This window comes from Phyllostomus discolor, chromosome X (genome assembly GCF_004126475.2).
Source record: "Phyllostomus discolor isolate MPI-MPIP mPhyDis1 chromosome X, mPhyDis1.pri.v3, whole genome shotgun sequence".
Lineage (NCBI taxonomy): Eukaryota > Metazoa > Chordata > Mammalia > Chiroptera > Phyllostomidae > Phyllostomus > Phyllostomus discolor.
The window spans coordinates 35,249,626-35,274,390 of NC_050198.1; the positions used below are offsets into that span (position 1 = coordinate 35,249,626).

Sequence of the window (24,765 nt, forward strand, 5' to 3'; positions counted from 1 at the left end):
CTCTGAGAAGAAAAATGGTAATATAATTGAGGAAATGTATACAGAAGGCTGCAAATATATTTGTAATGATTTATATTTTAGTTAAGTTATAAACACAAAAATGTTCATTATATTATTCTTCATATCTTTTGGTACATCTGAAATATTCATTAAAAATTAAATAAAACAAACTTTTAATGGTCTCTAGTCACTTCTAGGTTAAGTTCAGCCTGCCTACCTTTTCAACTTCATTTGCTCCCAGCCCTTGATCTTCAGGGTCCAGTATCCACAAACTGTACCACACAGCCTTGCTTCGTTTCCTTATGCCTTTCCCTATGTCTAAGATGTTTTTCCTGCCTTTCTTTCCTCAGTCAGTCCCTACTTACCCTTCAGGTATCACTCTTCTGAGATTTTAACAAACCGCTGGCTAGACTAAGTGTTCTTCTCTGTGCTCCCAAAACTTCTGGTGAATACCTCTATTATGGCTATGAGAATATTATGCTGAAATGGCCTATTGAATGTTTGTCCCTAGCACTGAGCTGAATGTTGGGGCAGACAGCAGACACTCAACTCTTGTGGAACTAAGCAGATTGCACCAATTTGTGAAAATTTCTCCCAAGATGAAAATTAAACCAACTCAAATCTCTAATAGGGAAATTCAATTTACCAATCAGTTACCAAGTGCTCAGTGTAGAAAAAGCATTATGCCTGGGAATAGAAAACTATAAAAGAGAAAAGCAGATGGATATAGGGACAGTGGGGGGTGACTTGCCTCACTATATAGTAAACATTCTACAAAACCAATGTAACCAAATCAATATGATGTTGATATATAAAACTGCTTCAATGAATAATTACAACATGCTTAAAACAAACAAAAAAGAAATGGAAAGAAGATATAAACAAGAAACATGGAAATATTGGAACTGAAAAATACTATATATGAAATAAATAAAGCAAGCAAAGGGCTCAACAGCAGAATGGAGACAATTGAGAAAAGAATCAGAGAACTTGAAGATAGTAACGTAATATGAACAAGAGAAAGGAAACAGACTGACAGAAAGATAAACTCAGGGACCTGGGACTACAACAAAATATGTAACATTCATATAATCAGAGACCCAGAAGAAGAGAAGTTAGAGTGTCAGTTTGAAAAGGTATTTAAAGAAATAATGGCAAAAGATATAAACCTATTCATTCAAGAAATTCAGTTATTATATTTTGTTTGCTTTTTTTGTTTGTTGATTATGTTCCAGTTAAAGGTGAGATCATATGGTATTTCTCTTTCACCGCCTAGTGTATTTCACTTAGCATAATGCTTTCCAGATCCATCCATGCTGTCACAAAGGGTAGGAGCTCCTTCTTTCTCTCTGCTGCATAGTACTTAGTTGTGTAAATGTACCACGGTTTTTTGATCCACTCATTTGCTGATGGGCACTTAAGTTGCTTCCAGCACTTAACTATTGTAAATTGTGCTGCTATGAACATTGGGGTACATACGTTCTTTTGGATTGGTGTTTCAGAGCTCTTAGGATATAATCCCAGCAGTGGAATTGCTGGGTCAAAAGGCAGTTCCATTTTTAGTTTTCTGAGGAAATTCCATACCAGAGACATCGAAATTAAGAACATTCTAACAATAACCAGAGGGGAGTGGGGAAGGGACAATGGGGAAAAGGGTTTTCAGGAACTACTATAAAGGACACTTAGACAAAACCAAGGGGGAGCGTAGAAGCAAGGGAAGGAGGTGGGTTTCGCTGGGGTTGGGAGGAGTGAGAGGGGGCAGACAACTGTAATTAAACAACAATAAAATATTTTTTTAAAAAGAAAGAAATTCAGTGAATCCATATAGTATAAACTCAAAGAAATCCATGTCATACATTGCTGAAAACTTTTTAAAAGTAAAAAGTACCAAGAAATGACCCTCATGGGGGGAAAACCAACTTGAATGACAGTTGAAATCTCACCAGAAACCACGGAGGCCAGAAGGAAGCAGCACAACGTTCTTTAAGCACTAAAAGTAAAGAACTATCAACCTAGAATTCTAGAGCCAGCAAAAATATCCTTCAGGAATGAAAGGAAAATTAAGACATTAACAGATAAAGAAAAACTAAGAGAATCTGTTGTCAGCAGACCTACCCTGACTATAAACAGAGAGGAAATGATCAAAGAAGGAATCTTACAATACCAGGAAGGAAGGAAGAAAAAAGAGAGTGAAAAATCTAGGTAAATAGAACAGATTTTCCTTCTCTTGGGTATTCCAAGTTATGTCTGATAGTTGAAACAAAAATTAAAACACTGTGTTATATGGTTCTCAATATATATAGAGGAAGTATTTAAGACAAATACATTATAAATGGGAAGGTTAAAGGGATGTGAACAGAGGTAAGGTTTCAACTCTTGCCTCCAGCTGGTTAAATGTCAATTAAAATGGCAATACCTGTAGACTGTGATAAGACAGACAGATATAAAACAATACTAGAGTAACCATTAAGAAGCCTATACAAATACTGAAGCTATAACTCATATAGAAATTCAAGGTACCCAGAATAGCAATAATAATCTTGACAAAAAAAGCAACGTTGGAGGGTTAACACTTCCTGATTTCAAAACTTACTGAAAAGGTACAGTAATTGAGACACTGTGATACTGTCATGAGGACAGACATATAGAACAATGGAATAGAATTCAAAGTCCAGAAATAAACTAATGTACCTATGGTTATTTGATTTTTTACAAAGATATCAAGATAATTCAATAGGGAAAGAACAGTCTTTTCAAGGGGTCTGGAACAACTGAACATCTGCATACCATAGAATGAAATTGGAAACTTGCCTCATATCATATACAAAAATTAACTTGAAATGGATGAAAGATCTGAAGAACTAAAACTATAAAGCTCTCAGAAGAAAACACAGGTATAAATCTTCATGAGTCCAAATTAGGCAATGGTCTCTTACATGTGACACCAAAAGCACAAGCAAAAAAAAAAAAAATAGATAAACTGGACTCTTGACCAATGTCAAGAACAGTATCAACAAAATGAAAAGACAACAATCAGAATGAAAGAAAAATATTTGCAAATCATATATCTGATAAAAGTCTAACATCCAAAATATATAAAGAATATTTATAATTAAAAGACAAATTACCAAAAGACTGGGCAAAGCTTTTGAATAAATATTTCTCAAAAATATATATATACAAATGTCTAATAAGCACATGGAAAGATTCTCAACATCAACAGTCATTAGGGAAACACAAATTAAAATCTCAAGGACATACCACTTCACACCCACTAGAAAGTCTATAATCATAAAGACAGACAAGGACACGTGTTGGGAGGATGTGGAAAAATTGAGACCCTCATAAATCACTGGCCAGAATGCAAAATAATGAAGCTGCTTTAGAAAAGTGTTTGGTAATTCCTCAAAGAGTTAAACATAGAGCTACCATGGGATTCGGCAAACCCTCTCCCAGGTATATACTGTATTTTTCAGACCATAATATGAACCTAAGTTTTAGAGGAGAAAAATAGGAAGAAAATTTTTTGAAGTAAAAAATGTGGTAAAATATTTAATAACATAAATAACATAATATTTCACCAATATAAATGTAAACAGAACTCAACAGCAGAATTAACAACCATTATTCCTCCCAAATTTGGTGGGGGTGAGGGGGGTGCTGAAACAGTGCATCTTACAGTCCAAAAAATACAATACCCAAGAGAAGTGAAAATATGTTAACACAGTAACTTGTATATGAATGTTCATAGCACCATTAATCATAATAGCCCAAAAGTAAAGACAATCCAAAGAACTATAAAAAGATGAATGAATAAACAAAATGGGGTATATCCACACAGTGGACTCATTCATCCATTTAAAGAATGAAGTACTGATATGTGCTATAACATGAATGAACCTTGAGAACAGTATGCTGAGCCCTGACTGGTGTGGCTCAGTGGGTTGGACATCACCCCACAAATGGAAAGGCCGCTGGTTCAATTCCCAATCAGGGCACATTCCTGGGTTACAGGCCAGGTTCCCAGTTGGGGGAGGGCAAGAGGCAACTGAGAAAACAATGTTTCTAGCTCTCTGTTTCTACCCCCTTCCCCTCTCTCTAAAAATAAATAATTTAAAAAGAAAAAAAAAAGAAAAGGAAATAGCATTATGAGTGAAAGAAGCCAGATACAAAAGATCACCTATTGCAGGACTCCATTTACATGAAATATTCAGAATAGGCAAATACATACACAGTACAAAAGTGGTTGACAGGGACTGGTGGGAGGGAAGAATATAGAGTGGCTGCTCATAAACACAGGGTTTCTTTCTAACGTGATGAAAATTACATAGCAGTGATGGCTGCATAACCCTGTAAATATTTTTTTAAAACTGAACTGTACCCTTAAACATGGTTAAGTTTTATGACATGTGAATTATGTCTCATTTTTTTGAAAAGTATATTTAACTAAATGAAAATGAAAATACAATGTATCAAAATATGTGACACAGGAAAATCAGTGAGTGGGGAATTTATAGCACTAAAAGCTTACATTAGAAAACAGGGAAAGTCTAAGATCAATTATCTAAGCTCCTGTCTCAAGGCTGGAAAAAGGAGAGCAAAATAAATCAAAAGCAAGTAGAAGGAAGAAAAAAAAAACAAAGATAAAAGGAGAAATCAGTGAAAATGAAAACAGAAAGACAACAGAGAAAATCAATGAAACAAGTTTTCTTTAAAAAGTTCAATAAAATTGATAAATCTTTATCAGTATTTACACAGAATAAAAGAGAAGGCACAAATAATACCAGGAATGAAACAAAAGATCTCACTAGAGAATTGGAAGACAGCAAAAGGATAATAAAGAAATACTATGAACAATTCTACACACATAAATTTCACAACTTAGATAAAGTGGACCAATTCCTTAGAAGCATAGACTATCACAACCCCCCCATTATGAAATAATTTGAATAGCCTAATAAAGTTTAAGCAAATTGAATGCTAATTAAAAACTTCCCCCAAAAGAAATCTCTAGGTTCATGAGAACGCACTAGAGAATTCTACCAAACGGTTCGAGAAAATTTAACACTAACTCTAAAAACAAGAAATTAAAAAATCAAGAAAAATCTAAATAAATGGACTTACAGTGATAATGGAAGACTAAACATACAAAATATGTCAACTTTTCCCAAATTGAGGCAACTGGGATGGCTTTTTCAAAATACACACACTCAGATCCCATCCAAGACCTACAAATTCAGAATTCTAGGGGTGAAGCCTATGCATGTATATTGTTTAGGGGAAAAAGACACACCCTCACCCCAGCCTACAAAGCCAGCCCCCCAGTCACTATCCTTATGTCATAGGGCTTAGAGTCCTATTCTCTATCTGTCCACCAAGTTGCCATCAGACTAGTGCAAAGCAGTCTATCAGCCTCCTCCAGGGCCTCCCTACCAGTAACCTTCCCAAGTGACCATGCTGCCCACAAGCCACCATGTGAATTTTCTTGAGGTTTAGTTGAGCCTTCAGCTGATAAGAAAGGGATAACCCACATAATCAGATCAACACATTATGGGAGGGGGTTGGGTCTGGTGCCACAAGCTTTCTTCCGCTTCCCACCCTACTCAAACACTCCCAGAGGGGCCCAGGGAAGACCTGTAGGAATGAAAAGTGTCTGTCCTTGCTTCACGGAACATTTGTAACACTTGTCCACCTGGTCCCCAAAGAACATCTCATCCTGGTTAGAAGAGCTGCTCCAGCACTCAAAGAGAGTCAGGTTGGCATTAGTTGGGCGGATCAGGTAGAAGATCTTCTCACCCTGAAACAAAAAGAGGTTGAAATGCCTAAAACACCAGACTTTCCAGGAAGGTCTCCAGAGGGGTACCCAAAAGGACATTCTCTCTCCCATGCCCCAACACCATGTAGTATGCCAGCATTTTTCCCAAAACCCGTCCAAGAACATTTCTATGTGGATTTGGAAAACTTCGAAAGGTGCTTTTTCACTTTTAAGCTTCTATAAGATTGACAAAAATAATTTAGAAGGGTATTTCAAACAAAATTGTTCAACTTAGCACAAATGTACACCAAAGGGTCCTGTTTTTGATGCAATGCCAAATGAAAAATGGCCTCTATAGATGAAAAGATCAATACTACCAGCCCTAAGAGAATTTAAGGCCACATTACTGATGAGAAGAAAATTGAATTTGCCTAAATGCCATTTGCAGAGAGTATTCCTTCTTACACCTGCAATCAAAGCTAATAAAAGTTTAAAAGTTCAGTAATCGCCCAAGGACTTCTGAAAGATTTTATGTTAGGTGATTATCTGTTAAAAGAACATTTTATTTCCTAATTATATTTTGCCTGGATAATCACCAGACAGATAATTTGGCAGAAAAGACACAAAAACCCACTAGCACAAAAATATCCCCACCCCACAGCTTGACTGCTTTAATATTTCATGATAAATCTCAATGCAGAAAAGCAACAACAGTAGAAATTATCTATTGGACAATTAGAGAAATTTGAATCAGATCTGTAGATTAAATAATAGTATTATGTCAATATTAGTTTCCTGATTTTGATAACTATACTGTAATGCCCCTGTTTAAGACATACTGAATTATCATGAGATAAAGGGACATGTCTACAATTACTCTTAAATGTTTCAGAAAAATATATATAAATCCATTTTATTATATTTGTTTTAGAGAAAGAAATAATGTAATAAAACAGTAACATTTGGAGAAACTGAGTGAAGGACACACAGAAATTCTTCCTATTATTTTTGTAATTCTTCTATAAAAAATAAAAAGTTAAATATAACATCTGCATAATAGCACTTTCTTTTAAATGCTCCAATGTTTTCATGAGAAACCAATGGAAACAACTAGTTCAGCATTGGTGATCATGTGGACAAGAGCCCTATCTGTTTTCTGCTCCTTCCTTGGCATTTCTGATAAGAAAACTAAATAGTATGACCTGTGGTGGAAAACAATCAAAATTACTTAAGAAATTTTTTTCCAGACCTCGAAAATCCTTTATAGTTATTAGCAATTGATATGCTAATTACAAAACTGCAACAACAACTAAAAGGGAAACTGTATATAGAAAAGTTGACATCAGTGCACATGCCTGGGTTGCAGGCCACAGCCCCCAGCAACCGCACATTGATGTTTCTCTCTTTCTCCCTCCCTTCCCTCTCTAAAAATAAATAAATAAAATCTTAAAAAAAAAAAAAGAAAAGCTGACATTTAAATAAAAAAAACCTTTTAGCCCTGGCTGGAGTGGTTCAGTCAGTTGGGCATCATCCCACAAACCAAAGGGTCCCTGGTTCGATTCCTGGTAAGAGCATATGCCTGGGTTGCAGGTTCAGTCCCCTGGTTGGGGTGCATATAGAGGCAACCAATCGATGTTTCTCTCTCACATCAATGTTTCTCTCCCTCTCTTTCTCCCTCCCTTACCCTCTCTCTAAGCAAAAATAAAACAAAACATTTAAAAAAACCTTTCTCATGTATGCTCTATCTTGTTAGTGGTGGAATATACAATTATACACCAGTGTCACAATTCATCAAACTATACATTTAAAACGTTAATCTTATGGTACATAAATTATACCCAATAAAGTTGGGGAGAAGGGAAGTTTCTCAAGTTATCAGGAATTTGTACAGTAAATATGGACGTTTCCATACATAATGTGGTAGGAATATATTATATTTTGGTTCAATTAAGAAATAATCGTTAGCCCTGGCTGCTGTAGATCATGGAATTGAGTGCTGGACTGCGAACCAAAGGGTCACTGGTTCGATTCCCAGTTGGGACACATGTCTGGGTTGTGGGCCGTGTCCTCAGTGTGGGATGTGCAAGGGGCAATCACACATTGATGTTTTCCTTCCTCTATTTCTCCCTCCTTTCCCCTCTCTCTAAAAATAAATAAATAGCCCTGGCTGGAGTGGCTCAGTGGATTGAGCTCCAGCCTGTGAACCAAGGGGTTGCTAGTTTGATTCCCAGTCAGGGCACATGACTGGGTTGTTGGCCAGGTCCCCAGTTGTGGACATGGGAGAGGCGACCACACATTGATGTCTCTCTCCTTCTCATTCTCCCTCCCTTCCCCTTTCTCTAAAAATAAATAAATAAAATCTTTTTAAAAATTAATTAAATCTTCACCTGAAACAAACAGGATGGTCCTAGGCCTGACTGCCTCCAGAAGCCATATCCATTCCTACCTTGAGCACATGGTACCAGACGGAGGTGCCGCCAAAGTCAATGTGAAAGTCTGTATAGCTATCCCGCACACTCATGAGGCAGTACTTCTGCACATTGGGCCTCTCAAAGATACACTCCTCCGGCCACAAGTTCTCCACCCATGAGAGCTTCCGAACAATCTTGGGTGTCTCCACAAGGTTAGAAAGCCTAGCAAGGAAGGAAGGTAGAGCAGATGTCAGCTGATTAGGAACTGAGGTTGAAGTCTGAATAAAATGCCTCCTGTCCCAGAGAGAGTCAGATAAGACAAAGATGTTCTATCCACAGAATCCCCGGTGGTACATAGGACACTTATTTCTGTAAGTCTGGTCAACATCCTCATTCCAATCAGCTCTAGAAGTCCCAAGTCCCAGCTCCACAGCCTTCCTCAGTCAAAGGCAATCATTTTCTCTACTATATGTTCATACTCCCCCAACTCAGACCCACTTAATTGGCACTAGGTTTATAACAGTTAATTGTATTGTTCCCACCTCATAGTGTCTTCTCTATGAGGAAACATTAGAGAAACTTTTCTGGGCTCAGTTCCAGGTAAAGAAATGTTTCTCCCAAACATCTGGCTGTTTTTATCATATGTGAAACCACAAATCTTATAATATTGCATTCCCTTCTTTGTTCTGACCTTCAGGAAATACAGTGAAAACTCTACAATCCTTCACCAACTATCCAGACATTTATACATGCATTGTATGTACAGATCACCCAACACCTTCATTTTCCTTTTATTCCAATTTTCTCTTTTTTCCCCCTCTCTGCATCTCGATAAGCTGCTTGAAATAGTCTTTCAAGATGAAGTGAGGTATAAACAAACACAGGCCTTTTTAAACACCTTCAGGGTAATTTTGCATGTTAAAACCAACAGCAAGGGTTCAATATTATACTATAGTTATTGTAAGATGTTGCCACTGAGGGAAACTGGCTGAAGGATACACAGGGCCTCCTTGTACATTATTTTGCAACTCTCTGTGAATCTATAATTATGTCAAAATTAAAAGTTAAAGAGGCAAACAATCATACAGTAAGCTTCCTAAGTGGAAAGGATATGTTATGATTTTGGGGGGCTCTCCCACAGTTCTGAGCACAGAGAAGACTACATATATCTATTGAGTATGAGTCCAGATAGAATCATTTAATGATCATAAGCCTTTTTTCTTCTTTTTCAAATCTAAGAAACCTTATCCTCAAAGAAGCTACTTGGGGGTAATTTTAGTCAATCTATTTCCAGGGACAGAGGATCTATCCTGGGAGTTAAACAAGTGACTGTGCCACATTCTAAATATCAGAAGGTCTAAGAAAGCTATCCTAGTCTTGAAGGAGATAAAAATTAATTGACATAGCTATTATATAATCTACCCAATGCTAGAAACTGTAAAGAAGAAATATGATTTATTTGTTACAATGTGAGCATCTACCCTAGAAAAATATAAACCAGCTCCTCATCCCAAAGAAACCACCAGCAGGAAGGGAACACCAATACATACTAAGTATATCATCACAAGTTGCAGGTATTTGTCAGGCTTTTTTACTCACCCCTGCCCTCCTACCTGGTATCAGAGAACTCCAGACTAATGACATTGAGGACTTTCTCCCTCTTCCCACTGTAATAATATTTCACAAAATCACCGAGCTTCATCTTGCAGTCAGCCTGGCGGGCCACATCAATCACATCAATCTCTTTGTCAGAACCTGGAGTAAAGAGATGGGTTCTGTACCAAGTGGTCTCAGAGACCAGGGAAGAATATCTCATCCCTTACCAGTCCCTAGAATGGCCTTACACTCAAAACCTCTCTCATCAAAAAGTATATTCTGATGTGCATATTTGAGAGGTGAGAGGTGAGTGTAGGAATCCCTCACATTCTCCTTAGACTTATGTGCTGGTCCAGGACTGCTAGGGCAACAGAACTACCTAACACACAGCCTCTCTCATAGTACAATCCATTTGTCTGGACCCAAATTCCTCACTTTTTCTCCTTATATCCCCCAAAATTCATGCTTAAAAGACAAATGGCATGTGAGGACAAAAGTCAAAGGCTTTCTTATCTCAAGAGAAGACAGAGAGACCACCACAATCTCTGAAATTCCCCAAGTAAAAAATGAGGCTCATCTGGGGTTTTGTGTTCTGTTAGGAAGAAAAGAAAGAAGAGAATAGGATTTTGGTTCTAACTTTGCCAAAGAATGACTGAGCCAGGCACTTCACATCAGATTCCCAAGATGGCTAGAAAAGAAATGCAAAAAGTAGATTGAGGGGAAGGGTCACAGGTCTTGATGAGAAATACCACAAGTTAAGAGGGTCTGTGTTGCTTACCAACATAGTGTTCCACGTCCCTCACAGTGAATGATGGTGACGGTAGCGTCATCCCCAATCCATCCTTCTTCAAGACTAGGATAGGCACACTGAAGCTATTCTCTTCCAGGAATTCCACAGTCAGTTGACTTCCAGTAGGCTTCAGAATCACTTCATCTGAGCTGTGGGCCACATGAGAGAAGCACTGAGCCCCAGAGGCCCTGCAACTGAAGGCCTCACTAGATGCTACCACTCACCCAAGGGGTGGGATCTTCCTGAGGTGGGCAGGCATAAACTTCACGTGACAGGGAAGAAAAGACCTATCCAAGGCAAGAAGCCAGGTCACTGGCAGAGGTGGGAAGCTTAACCTAAGATATCCTGTCAATAGGGTCCTCTTCTCTGGATGACAAAGGAATAAATCAGTCAACAACCTGCCCAGGAAAAAAAGACATATCTGACAAGTTTACCTGACTTACTATAACTCAGAGCAGCAGTATCCAATTTAAAATATTGGCAAATAGCCCTGGCTGGTGTGGCTCAGTGGATTGAGTGCTGGCCTGTGAACCAAAAGGTCACCGGTTCAATTCCTGGTCAGGGTACATGCCTGGGTTGTGGGCCATGTTTCCCCAGTAGGGGGTGCATGGGAGGCAACCAACTGATGTTTCTCCTGCATGTTGATGTTTCTCCCTTTCTCCTTCCCTTATCCTCTCTCTAAAATAAATAAATAAATAAAATCTTTTTTTTAAATACTGGCAAATAAAGTGAAAAGACTGATGAAAAAATGAAAACAATTTTACAATCACTTTCTCAACACACATACTTAACTGGAAAAAAGAAGTGTTTTTTTTTTATCATGCTGGACAAAAGATGGACTACTTGATAAGTTGTTTGGGACAAACATCTGGAAAAATATTATGCTCACTGTCTATTGCACTCTTTATATAGCTCTAAACAGATCAAAGATTAAATTGGAAAAAATAAAGCCACAGAGTAGTAAGGAAAAACATGGGAGAGACAAGGCCCAGTAGTCACTAAAAATTGTAAAAATAAATTTAACTACATAAAAAATAAAGAGAAATTTAATGTCTGCACGGAAAGCCATAATAAATTAGTAAGAAATAAGCAGCGACCCAACAGAAAAATAGGCAAATAACATAAGCAGGCAGTAGCAGAGAAAGGAGTAAGGATGACTTACAAATGAACGAACATATACATGCCTCTTTCATAATTAAAGAAATCAAGTGGAAACATTTCATTTTTTTAATCTTATCAGAAAGGAAAAAAAAAAAAAAAAAAGCTTTATAATAAACAGTGCTGGCCAGGATACAGGGAATTACATTCTCATACATTATCTAGTGGGGTGTAAAATGACAGAACCACTTTGGAAATAATTTGGCAATATTTATAAAAATTTTGAAAGCACATACTCTTTGAGCAATTTCACTTCTAGGCAAGTAAATCTACACATAAATTTATCCACATATGCAAAAACTTAAGAATAAAGTCATTCACTGCAGTATTATTCTCTAACAGCAAAAGGCTAGAATTAATTTAAATGTTCATCATTAAAGGACTGGTTAAATAAATTATATATCCATACAATGGAATTGTAAACATCCATGAAAAAGAATGAAGAATATGTGCATGCGTAGCTATGAATTGATCTTCAAGATCTATAACTATAGGTTAAAAAAGCAACATGCAAAGCAATATAGTGTTTCTATTTGTATTATTTTAAAAGGGGAATACACACAAATGCACACACTTGTGAAAGCAAAAACTATTTCTGAAAGAATGCACAAGAAATTGGTTGACTTTAGAGAAGAGGTATGAGGAGTCTGAGGTAGAAACTCACTGCCTTTAAGAAAACAAATAAAACAAAAAATATGAAAATGAAGAAACAGGTATGATTCTAAACAACACTTCAATTACAGGAAAGCTGAAAATAATCAAATGAATTAAAAACTAGGCAAAAGAGAGTACTTCATACATTAATTTTTCTAACTCATTATTTTTGCTCAATTGATGTAATTTATTTTCAATAAGCCCATCTTAGTTTTTTAAAAAAGAACTCTTTTTCCTGATTGCAAAAGAAAGACATGATCACTCATTTTTTTCTTTATTTTTTAAAAGAGACTCTTCTTCTTTACAAAGAGAAGTAAAGTTTCAGATCTTTAAGGCTCCTTCTAGTTGTAGGAATCCTTGGGTGCATGTAAATATTCTCTCCTGACTTGGCAAAACTGCCTGCCAATCTACCAAAAGTTTCCACAAGTAAATGTTAATATACTCTGTACATCAAATGAAATGCTAGCAATGTTTCCCAGAAACTAATTAAAACAGAAGATCCCTCTCCAGAGGGAACTTGCAGAGCCCTGTAGACACCCCCAAATAGAGGAAGCACCTAATAGGACAGGCAGTGGCAGAGCTGGGAAGAGAGGGTCCCAGCTTCCCATAGCCCTGGAGGTCATCAGCCCTTGGGATATGGGTACTCACCTGTCGAAGGTCCTACTGCGGAGCTCTCGAATGAATGTAGGGCTTCCAGTTTTCACTGGCTTCCCCTTGTGTGCGTCATGCCCTTTTGAAGACACACGACGTTTTTTCACTAAGCCAGAAAAAGACATGAGATGGTGAGTCATAATAGCTGTGAGCTATGGTTCTAAGAACAAAGGCCTCAGCAGATCCCACTTCTCTTCTACACTAATAACCCCTTGGAGCACGTGGAGTCAATGAGGCCGTCACAGACTCAGGAAAGGTCCTGGTGAGGATAGGTGCTTCCTCTGAGGAATCCCTAGCAAGGGATGAGGTGCAGCTCTGCACGCTACCCTCCAAGTGGGACAGCTACTGTCCTCCAGGGCCTACATAGGCCTCTGCTATTTTCCAAGGAAGATGAATCTGAAGCACCCAACAAAGGCAATCCCCTTCCAAAATTCCTTTGCTTTGTCTCTCCCCTTGCCCACCTTCTCTTGGAAACCCCAAGATCTACTTACTAATGGAGGGCCCATGTAAGACCTCACAGTTCGGGCAGTGATAGAGGTCAATGTCAGCAGCCTTCTCCTCTTCTACACCAACACAGCTAGAAAAGACAAAACCAGCCAAAGCTTATTAAAATTTTATTTTTGCTAAGGTCTAGAACTGTGCTGTCCAGTACACATGACTATTTACATTTAAATTAATTCAAATTAAGTAAAATTTTAAAAGATGTTCCTCTATCACACTAACTACAATTCAAGTGCTCAACAGCCACATGTGGCTAGGGGCTACCATATTGGGCAGATTATCAAACATTTTCATCAATGCAGAAAGATCTACTGGATCACAATGGTTCATCTAAAACAATTACAACAGAGCTAAAAAAATGTAGTTAAAATTCATTAAGACTCAGAATGGTCAAAGCTGAAAGAGACTCTAGAGCGGTACTGTCCAAAAGAAACATAATGTGAGCCACACAGGTAATTGTAAATGTTGTAGGAGCCACGTTAAAAATGTAAAAACAATCAGGTGAAATTTTAATAATACTTTATTTGATCAACACATCCAAAATATTCTCATTTCAACATGTAATAAAAAATTTAAACATTATTGAGCTATTTTATTTTATTAAGTGAAAAGGGCCAAAAGAGTATTTTATAGTCAACAGTGGTTCTAAGTGAAGGATTACAAGTAATCATTTCTCTTATCTGTATTTTCAAGTTTTCTACAATGAACATATGTTACTTATTTCACACTGTAATATCTAAAAAACATTTAATTTTGAAACTTTTTGAGTTTCCATGTATATGAGGTGGAAATATCACAAAATTAAACCCTCCATCACCAAAGAAGTCAACACCAGTCCTCCAAATAACCTCGGGCTAATATCAAATCCCTACAATTCTTTTGGTCGGCCACAAGTAGCAGGAAGAATGAAAATAGGGCAGAGCTCCAACTGTTTCAACTACAATCATGTTCATAAACTGACTTCCTGGGATTAGGACCCCACCACTTTCTTGACTGCTATTCCTAATGACTGTAAACCTGCTGCATATCAATAAACTGGAGATATCACCATCGACTTGGCAGGATTATTTTTTACAGGACTCGGATAATGTATATAAAGTGCCTAGCACAGTGAGCACAGAGAATGGTCACAGTAAGTAGTCAGTGAGTAATAGCTAATATTTTTTCACCCAATCTAGAGCTCATCCTTCACCTGCCTAAGCCTTCTTTAAATATATTCCCCAGACCTTATAGCATTGACTCACTTCCCTGGGCTACATGATTTCTCTCTCATACTTCTGTTACCCTTGGGCACTGCTCAAGTAGGACCTCTCTAGTATCTCTCTTTTTTAAAAATATCTTTTATTGATTATGCTATTACAGTTGCCCATTTCCCCCCTTCCCTCCACCCTGCCCACCCCCTCCCACCCACATTCCCCCCATTTAGTTCATGTCCATGTGTCATTAGTTCTTTAGCTTCTACATTTCCCATACTATTCTTGCCCTCCCACTGTATATTTTCTACCTACCATCTATGCTACTTATTCTCTGTACCTTTTTCCCCCCCCTTTCCTGCTCGCACTCCCCTGTTGCTAACCCTCCATGTGATCTGCATTTCTGTGGTTCTGTTCTAGCTTTTTGCTTAGTTTGTTTTTGTTTTTCTTTTAGGTGTGGTTGTTAATAATTGTGAGTTTGATGTCTTTTTTTACTGTTCATATTTGTAATCTTTTTCTTAGATAAGTCCCTTTAACATTTCATATAATAAGGGCTTGGTGATGATGAACTTTAATTTGGCCTTATCTGATAAGTACTTTATCTGCCCTTCCATTCTAAATGAAAGCTTTGCTGGATAGAGCAATCTTGGATGGAGGTCCTTGCCTTTCATGACTTGGAATACTTCTTTCCAGCTCCTTCTTGCCTGCAATGTCTCTTTTGAGAAATCAGCTGACATTCTGATGGGAACTCCTTTGTAGGTGACTGTCCCCTTATCTCTTGCTGCTTCTAGGATTCTTTCCTTCATTTTTACCTTGGCTAATGTAATTATGATGTGCCTTGGTATGTTCCTCCTTGGGTCCAACCTCTATGGGACTCTCTGAGCTTCCTGGACTCCCTGGAAGTCTATTTTCCTTTGCCAGATAGGGGAAGTTCTCCTTCATTATTTGTTCAAATAACTTTTCCACTTGTTGCTCTTCCTCTTCTCCTTCTGGTACCCCTATAATTCAGATGTTGGAACAATTAAAGATGTCCTGGAGGTTCCTAAGCCTCTCCTCATTTTTTTTGAATTCTCGTTTCTTCATTGTTTTCTGTTTGATTGTTTCTTTCTTCCTTCTGGTCCATTCCATTGATTTGAAACCCAGTTTTCTTTCCATCACCATTGGTTCCATGTGCATTTTTCTTCATTTCACTTACTGTAGCCTTCATTTGTTCATCTAATTTGCAACCAAAATCAACCAATTCTGTGAGTATCCTGATCACCAGTGCTTTGAACTGTGCATCTGATAGGTTGGCTATCTCTCGGTCACTTCAAAGTACTGGCCAGGGGCTTTCAATTCTGTTTGAGCCATCTCCCCCCCCCCCACTTTGGTCTGGTCGCGCCTGTTACATGAGGGGCAGAGCCTTAGGTGTTCACCAGGGTGGGGCACCCATTTACTGGGTTGTGATGTTGTATGTGGGGGCCTACTCCGCTCTCTCTAGGACTTCAGTCCCCTCTGCTACTTCCCACAACAGATTGGGCCCTTCTGGTGCTGGCTCCCAGGCGGGTGGGCTTGTGTACTTTCTAGGACTCTGTGGGTCTCTCCAAGGAGCTCTCCTGTGAGGCTGGGAGATTCTCCCAGCACCTCAACCCCCACAGGTGTTTTCAATTGGTGCTTTTAGGCTCTATTTCCCGGCGCTGGGTCCCTGGGTTGTACGGTCTATGTCACTGCCCGTTTTTGCCTAGTTTGTGCACAAATGTGTGACTGCAGACAGCCAGCTGCCTTGCGCACCTCACTGGGTCTGCTCGTTGCCTCCCACGCCCAGGGTCTGCCACCGGGTCTGTTAGCTGCCCCTGCAAGTCTGGGGTCCACCAACTGCCACCTGCACCCTGCGCGCCCGTGTCTACTAGCCACTGTTTTTTCCTGCCAGGACTCCTCGACCCCTCTTCTCAGGCCGCAGACTCCACCCCTCTTACCAGTCTGGAAGAATGGTTGTCAGACTTCCAAACAGTTGATTTCTCTCTGTTCCGGTTGATTTTTTTCCTAAATTTTCGTTGTCCTTAGTTTTGGTTGTGCGAGAAGGCACAGTGTGTCTACCTACACCTCCATCTTGGCCGGAAGTCCTAGTATCTCTCTCTTGAACTTTCATCCCATATAGTTATGTGCTTTCTCTACCCCAAATATCTACTACTCATCAATTTCCCTGACTTTTCTGCTGTACCCCTATCAACCCCATTCCTTGGTCAACAAACCCTTTCTATCTTCACATCCCCTTCAATAAACCCCTTCTCTTCACCTTCCTGGTCTAACTGAATGCAGCTTCTCATCATTTTCTCTATAACAGTGTCACTCAAAGTGTGGTCCATGGAGTAGTGCTGTGGTGAAATAAGTACAGAAAGAAAGTAAGCATCCAAAAACTTTAATGGCAATTTGGCTAAGTAATTTTATGTCTGTTGAATCTAATAATAAAAAATCAGGGCTTATACTGTGCATAGTTTTTTTGTTCAGGACATTTTTCTAGTAATTCCTATTTTATTTTACAAAAGAACTGCTCCATTATGGATTAGAAATTAAAAAACTGAAGAAGCACTATGGTAGGTAGAGCCCTGTCTAGTAGAGGTTGTATATCCTCCCAGACCCTTATAACTCAGGCCTGGCTGGGGGGTACACATCCCCCTGACTCTCCAGTGAGACTTCGAGATCATCTCTCCTCTACCCTTGTGTAAGACCATCTAGCCATACCCCTTCCTACTCCTCTTCACTGTTCCCTACTCATCTCCCCAACATTGTCTCTTCGCTCACTGTAGAAACTACTCACAGATTCCCCTCCACCAAACCCCTACCAACATTCCATGTGACATCACTAACAACATAGAGGTCCAATATCCTGGCCCCTTAGCTCTTGGACCTTTTCATCTTTGGAGACTACTGCCTCCACTCCCATTTCAGCTACCAACCCCTATAGTCAACACTCACAGTTGTTCCACCTATGAAATGTGAAATTCATACATCACACTCTTTGACCATAAGTATATCCATTCAGCTCTCATTCATTACACCTGTTCTTTGTCTGCAAAACCCTTTGACCCTACTTTTAAGCTATTCACCTACTCCTGACTTCACCCTTCTTCCCCATCTTGGATTATAGCATCCCTCACTTCAATCATTCTCTTACAGATATCCTCAACTCACTTGCCCCACTGCCTCTCCATCATCCCCCCTTGCAAATCCCAACCCTGCCTCAATCCAACTACATAACACTGGACCATTGGACATGGCTAGAGAGAAATCACCCAATGGATTGGTGCCACAATAAATTCATTGGCCAAAATATCTGAGTCACAGAGTAGCCAGTACAATACTAAAGAAAAACTAGGTTGGAAGACTGATGCTATCTGACTTTCAGACTTACTATAAAGCTGCAGTAATCAAGACAGTGTGGTACTGAAAGAATAAGCAAACAGATCAATGGAACAGAGAACCCAGAAATAGACCCACATAAATAGTTGACTGATTTTTGACAAAGGAGCAAAAGTAATATAGTGGAGCAGAGATAGTCTTTTCAACAAATGGTGCTGGAACAAAAATAAACTCAAAATGGATCATGGACCTAAATGTAAAACACAAAACTATAAAATTCCCAGAAGATAACATAGGAGAAAACCTATATAATTTTGTGTATGGCAATACCTTTTCAGATGAAACATCAAAGGCATGATCCATGAAAGAAAGAACTGATAAACTAGATTTCATTAAAATTAAACATCTTCTCTGTGAAAGATACTGTCAAGAAAATGAAAAGACCAGCCACAGACTGGGAGTAACTATCTGCAAAAGACATATCTGATAGAAGACTGTTATCCAAAATATACAAAGAATTCTTAAAACTCAACAATATGAAAATGAACCACCCGATTAAAAGTATAACCAAAGACAATGGAATAGAGAACAGGCTGACAGTGACCAGAGGGGAGAGGGGAGGGAATTTCAGGGGAAAAGGGGAAAGGTTTGCAGGAACAAGTATAAAGAACACATGGACAAAAACAAGGGAGGGTGGAAACAGGAGGGAGGTGGAGCAGGCTGGGGGGTGGGCTGGGATGGCAGTAAAAGGCAGAAAACTGTACTTGAACAATTAAGATTTTTAAAAAAATGGTCAAAATATTTGAACAGATACCTCACCAAAGAAGATATACAAATGGCAAATAAGCATATGAAAAGGTATTCCACATCACGTGTCATTAGAAAAACACAAATCAAAACAATAATAAAATATCAATATATACCTATAAGAATAGCCAAAATCCAGAATACTGACAACACCAAATGCTGGAGGGGAGGTGGAGCAACAGGAACTCTCATTCTTTGAAATGTGGAAATGCAAAGTGGTACAGACACTTTGAGAAACAGTTTGGAGGTTTCTTACAAAACTAAACATACTCTTACCATACAATTGCACAATCACTCTCCTTGGCATTTACTGAAAGGAACTGAAAACTATGTCCATACAAAAACCTGCACATGGATGTTTATAATCAGCTTTATTCACAATTGCAAAAATTTGGAAGCAAATGTCCTTCAATAGGTGAATGGATAAATAAACTGAGGTATACACAGACAACTTAATATTACTCAGTACTATAGGACTGGACAAAAAGTTCATTTATTTTTTTCTGTATGATGGCTCCAGTAGTGCTTAGTTGTCTTTAATTTAATTCAAAACAATTTTGTTAGAATGTACTGTGACAGCTGTCATATCAGCTTGCATTTAAAAGAAACATCAAAATTGGTGAATTTTTGTGAGCCATTTTAATATTGAAGATGGAAGAAGATACACAACATTTTCAGTGTATTTTGCTTTATTATTTCAAGAAAGGTAAAAATGCAACTGAAATGCAAGAATAAACAACAGATTTGTGCAGTATATAAAGAAGGTGCTGTGACTGATCGAACATGTCAAAAGTGGTTTGAGAAGTTTCTTAGCACCATTGACATTTTGGCCAAATAATTCTCTGATGTGGGGCTGTCTTATGCATTGGAAGATGTTTATTTTTTTAAAGATTTTATTTATTTATTTTTAGAGAGAGGAAAAGGGAGAAAGAGAGGGAGAGAAACATCAGTGTGTGGTTGCCTCTCATGCACCCCCTACTGGGCACATGGCCAGCAACCCAGGCATGTGCCCTGAGTGGGAATCAAACTGGTGACCCTTTGGTTCACAGGCTGGTGCTCAATCTACTGTGCCACACCAGCCAGGACTGGAAGATGTTTAGCAGTGCCCCTGGCCTCTACCCACTGGAAGCCAGTAACAGGAGATAGCCAACATACTCCAAATATCCAAATCAATAAAGTTATTGGTGAAAATGAAAAATGTGTCTTGTATTTTATGGGAAAAAAACAAATGGACTTTTTGGTCAAGCCAATAAAAAGAAATGAGCCCTGGCTGGTGTGGCTCAGTGGTTGAGTGCCCACCTGCGAATCAAAGGTTTGCCAGTTAGATTCCCAGTCTAGGGCACATGCCAGGTCCCCAGTAGGAGGCACGTGAGAGGCAACCACACACTGATGCTTCTCTCCCTATCTTTCTCTCTCCCTTCCCTTCTCAAAAAAATAAAATGAATAAAATCTTTTAAAAAAAAACAAATGAGCTATCAAGCCATGAAAAGACATAGAGGAAACTTAAATGTGTATTACTAGGTGAAAAAAGCCAATCTGAAAAGGCTACATATTATATGATTCCTACCATGGGGACAGTAAAAAGACCAGTGGTTTCCAGAGGTTAGTGAGGGAGAAAGAGGTTAACAGATGGAACACAGAGAATTTTTAGGATAGTGAAACTATCCTATATGATACAAAAATGTTAGAGCAGTAGGTAAATAGGTTACCAAGAGTAAACCCTGATGTAAACTATAGACTTTGGGTGATTATGTTGTATTAATGTAGGTTCATCAATTTTAACAAATGTACCACTCTGATGTGGCATGTTTATGATGGGCAAGGCTATGCACATGGGGGTAGGAAGCACACAGGAAATCTCTGTAACTTCCATTTAATTTGGCTGTGAACTTAAAACTACTCTAAAACATAAAGTCTATTTAAAAATATCTGGGTCATGCTGCCTGACAGTTCTCCCATACTTCTGTGCTCAGTTCTCTCTCCCATTAGTAGCCATTTCAAATCTCTCTTTTCTCTCAGCAAATAACCCTGCCCTCTACTTAGACAAAATGAAGTAATCAGATGAGAACTACCTCAACTTTCCATAACAGATTCACCTCCTTTTGCACCCATCCTTTCCTCCTGTTACAAGGAAATAACTATCCTTCCTCCTTTCTAGTCAGCTTTTCCACTGGGGTCACATCTTTTTTTAACCTTCTCAATCAAGTATCCTTTCTTCCTGCAGTATCTTCAACTCCCTCTCTACCTTCTTCCTTCACAATCGTATTTAAACAAGTTCACTGGATCTTTACAGGTAACAAAGACAAGACCCTCCCTTCCTCTTGCCTGCCACTTCACAGCCAAATGTCTTCTTTGGTTAAACCTATGCAGCTTCATAATGACTTTTAATGAATAGGCATCAATTATACATGGTACAAAACTCAAAAGGTACAAAAGTGTATACAGTAAAAAGTCTCCATCCTACTCCTAGACACCAGGTAGTAAGTACCCAGAAACGTTCTATCAGAGCCAAACCTATAAAAAGTTTTTAGAGTTGCTGTGTACACTTCCTCACCCATTTACTGCAGTCTGATCTCAGTCCCTACCTTCTTTCAAACAGATCTCACCAATATTCTGGTCTCTGTATTCATACATGCAATACTTATTTCTCTCCTTTATCTTGACCTCTTAGCAGCGTTACCACAGTGCCAACCCTGTGCTCTCTCCACCTGACAAGCTTTCTGCTTTTGACTTCCAGAACACCCTATTTCCCTGGTGTCCATTACTTCTGCTAACACTTAAGGAACAGCTGTGAGGCCCTGGTCTAGGTACTTGGGAGAAAAAGAAACAAAATACAGCATACAAAAAGTCCTGCCCTCATGGAGCTGACATTCTGGTGGAGAAAGCAGACAAGAAACAAGCTACATCAATGTAATCAGTGAAATATATTGTATTGGGTTGGCCAAAAAGTCCATTTGGTTTTCTTCTATAAGATGGCTCTAGCAGCACTTAGTTGTCTTTAACTACATTCAAAACAATTTTGTTAGATTGCATTGTGGCAGCTGTCACATCAGAGTGCATTTAAAAAAAACTTATCAAGCCCTGGCTGGCATAGCTCAGTGAATTGAGCGTAGGCTGCAAACCAAAGCATCGCAGGTTCGATTCCCAGTCAGGGCACATGCCTGGGTTGCAGGCCACAGCCCCCAGCAACCGCACATTGATGTTTTTCTCTCTCTCTCTTTCTCCCTCCCTTCCCTCTACAAAAATAAATAAAATCTTAAAAAAAAAGAACTAGGTTTCTGAAACTTTAAAAAAAACTTATCAAAATTGGTGAATTTTTGTGTAGCTATTTTAATATTAAAGATGGAAGAAAACACACAACATTTTCGGCATATTATGCTTTACTATTTCAAGAAAGGTAAAAATGCAACTGAAATGAAAAAAAAAAGATTTGTGCAGTGTATGGAGAAGGTGCCATGACTGATCAAATGTGTCAAAAGTGGTTTGCAAAATTTTGTGCTAGAGATTTCTCACTGGACAATGTTCCACGGTCAGGTAAACCAGTTGAAATTGACAGCAATCAAATCAAGACAGTAATTAAGGGTACCACATGGGAGATAGCTAACATACTCAAAATATCCAAATCAATATAGTTATTGGTGAAAATTTAAAATGTGTCTTTTATTTTATGGAAAAAAAAAACACATGGACTTTTTGGCCAACCCAATATGTTATATAGTAAGAAGAGCTAAATAGAAAAAAATAAATCGGAAAGGAAAATGGATGCATGTGTATATGTGTATCCACACACACACAGACACTTATGGGGGTGGTTAGGGATATGGCAGTGATGTTGACATTTTAGGTAGGGAAGCCAGAGAACTCACTGACAAATGAATTTTGAATAAAGACCTGAAGGGAATAGGAAATAAAGTCCTATGGCTATGAAGGAAAGACATCCCAATTAGAGAAAACATCAAGTTTTTACAAAAAGCCTTGTGGCAACGAGTGTGCCTATATTACTAAAGCAACAGAGAGAAGGATAGTGCTCCAGAACAGAAAAAGTAAGGTGACAGACAGTAACAGGTTAGTCAGGCAGGTAATGGGCTCATGTAGTACAGTATAGGGTTTTGTAGGCCATCATAAAAGTCTTCGGCTTTTCCTAAGAACTGGGTGAAATCCACAGGACTATGAGCAGGGGTGTGATGTAATCTTAATTACGTCTGGCTACTTCTGTTTCCCAATGCACTCTTTTTCTCCATTCCACTCTAAACATTGTCATTTCTTAGGCCCTCCTGCCTAGGCACTCCTCTCCTCACTTTCCCTCATTGATCTCACACATTCCCGGGGCCCCCTGTGCCCTCTATGCACCTAAAACTATAAGCCATACCTCTGCAGAGCTTCAGACCCCTCACTCAAAATGATGCCTGGGTATCTCTACTGTATAACCCACTTACATACTTCAAATTTAACATGTCCAAATTACATTTCTCCCCCATCTGCTCCCTCTCTTAGCAACCGGCAACATAACCTCACCAGGTGTTTAAGCCAGAAACTTGGCAGTCAATGATAACTCGCATCTCACTCTCTCCTTCCAATACACCCTGAGTAGGCATTCGAGTATCAAGAACTTAGACTTTTAGGCCAGATTGCCTGGGTTTACTTCCTGGCTGTACCCGCCATTTACTAGCTGTGGGATCTTGGGCAAGTTATTTAAGCCCTTTGTGCCTCAGTTTCCTCACCTCCAAGGTGGGGATAAAAACTGTACATATGTACATCATAAAGTTGTTATGAAAACGAAATGAGTTAATTTATATAAAACATTTAGAATAGTGCCTGGCACATAGTAAGTGTTCTGTATATGTTGTATTATCAATTATATTACCTAATTAGCTATCAATTGTACCCTTTTGTTATACTCATTTCCCCTGATCTAATCCAGGCCACTATAATCTCTAACTGACATTATTGTCCTGCCCTTATAACTGTTATCCTGGCCTCTACTCTGTCCTCACCCAACTGGCCCTTCACACTACAAGCCAGCATGATCATTTTAAAAATACAAATTGGACCCTTGCTCAACCATTGCTCAAAACCCCTCACAGGCTTACCAAGTCCTTGTCTCTCTGGCATTACCTCTTGTCCTTCACACACAGCATCAGCTATATAATTTGTGGGCCTGGTGTATATGAAAATCAGGGGGCCCTGTTCACAAAACAGGAAAAAAACTTTTTCCTTTCTTCCATGGTCTCCCTCTCTCAACTTGTCATGGGGATTATTATTTGCTATTTACTGGCACGTTCCCTTGAGCCCAGGGAGCAAGTGCCGGCTCCCACAGGAACCATGGGCCATGCCCTATGACTCAGTATGCTGGATGCATACACCTGACCCTGACTCTCTGCACCTAAGCCCAGCACCCTAGGCAGCCAACCAAGAACTTGTTCAGGGAGGCAGGACCACACATGAGCTCAAGTTCTAAGAACCCAAGACCCACTCCATTGTTCCATTAGAGTTCACATATAAAACACAAATTCAGTCCTGGCTGGGTGGCTCAACTAGTTGGAGCACTGTCTGGTGCACCAAAAGGCTGCAGGTTTGATCCCCAGTTGCCTTACATATGGGAGGCAACCAACTGATGTATCTATCTATCTATCTATCTATCTATCTCACTCTCTCTCTAAAAGCAATTAAATATATCCTCAGGTGAGGATTTCTTTTTAAAACACAAATTCAAAGGTAAAACTATCAAGAATTCCAAGACAATAATCACAGAGCATTAAACTTCAAGCATGAGGTCCCCTTCCAAATATAAAGCTCTGTGTGAACATGGTAGTCATATTCCCATGAAGTCAGGCCTGCTATAAAAAGCCAGCTGGACTCTCCATGACATGTTCTTTCTGATTTCTGGGTCTTATCACACATGGTGTTTTT

At 38.9% G+C, this 24,765-nt stretch overlaps 1 protein-coding gene across 1 annotated transcript in view; it reads right to left on the minus strand.

The window, feature by feature from the left end:
* PHF8 (PHD finger protein 8) overlaps positions 1-24,765 on the minus strand; it is a 93,909-nt gene that overhangs the window by 55,435 nt on the left and 13,709 nt on the right. Inside the window, 6 exon segments of the mRNA XM_028523368.2 lie at positions 5,635-5,797; positions 8,202-8,388; positions 9,780-9,921; positions 10,541-10,701; positions 13,013-13,121; positions 13,507-13,592. Coding sequence (XP_028379169.1) covers positions 5,635-5,797; positions 8,202-8,388; positions 9,780-9,921; positions 10,541-10,701; positions 13,013-13,121; positions 13,507-13,592 — 848 coding nt within the window.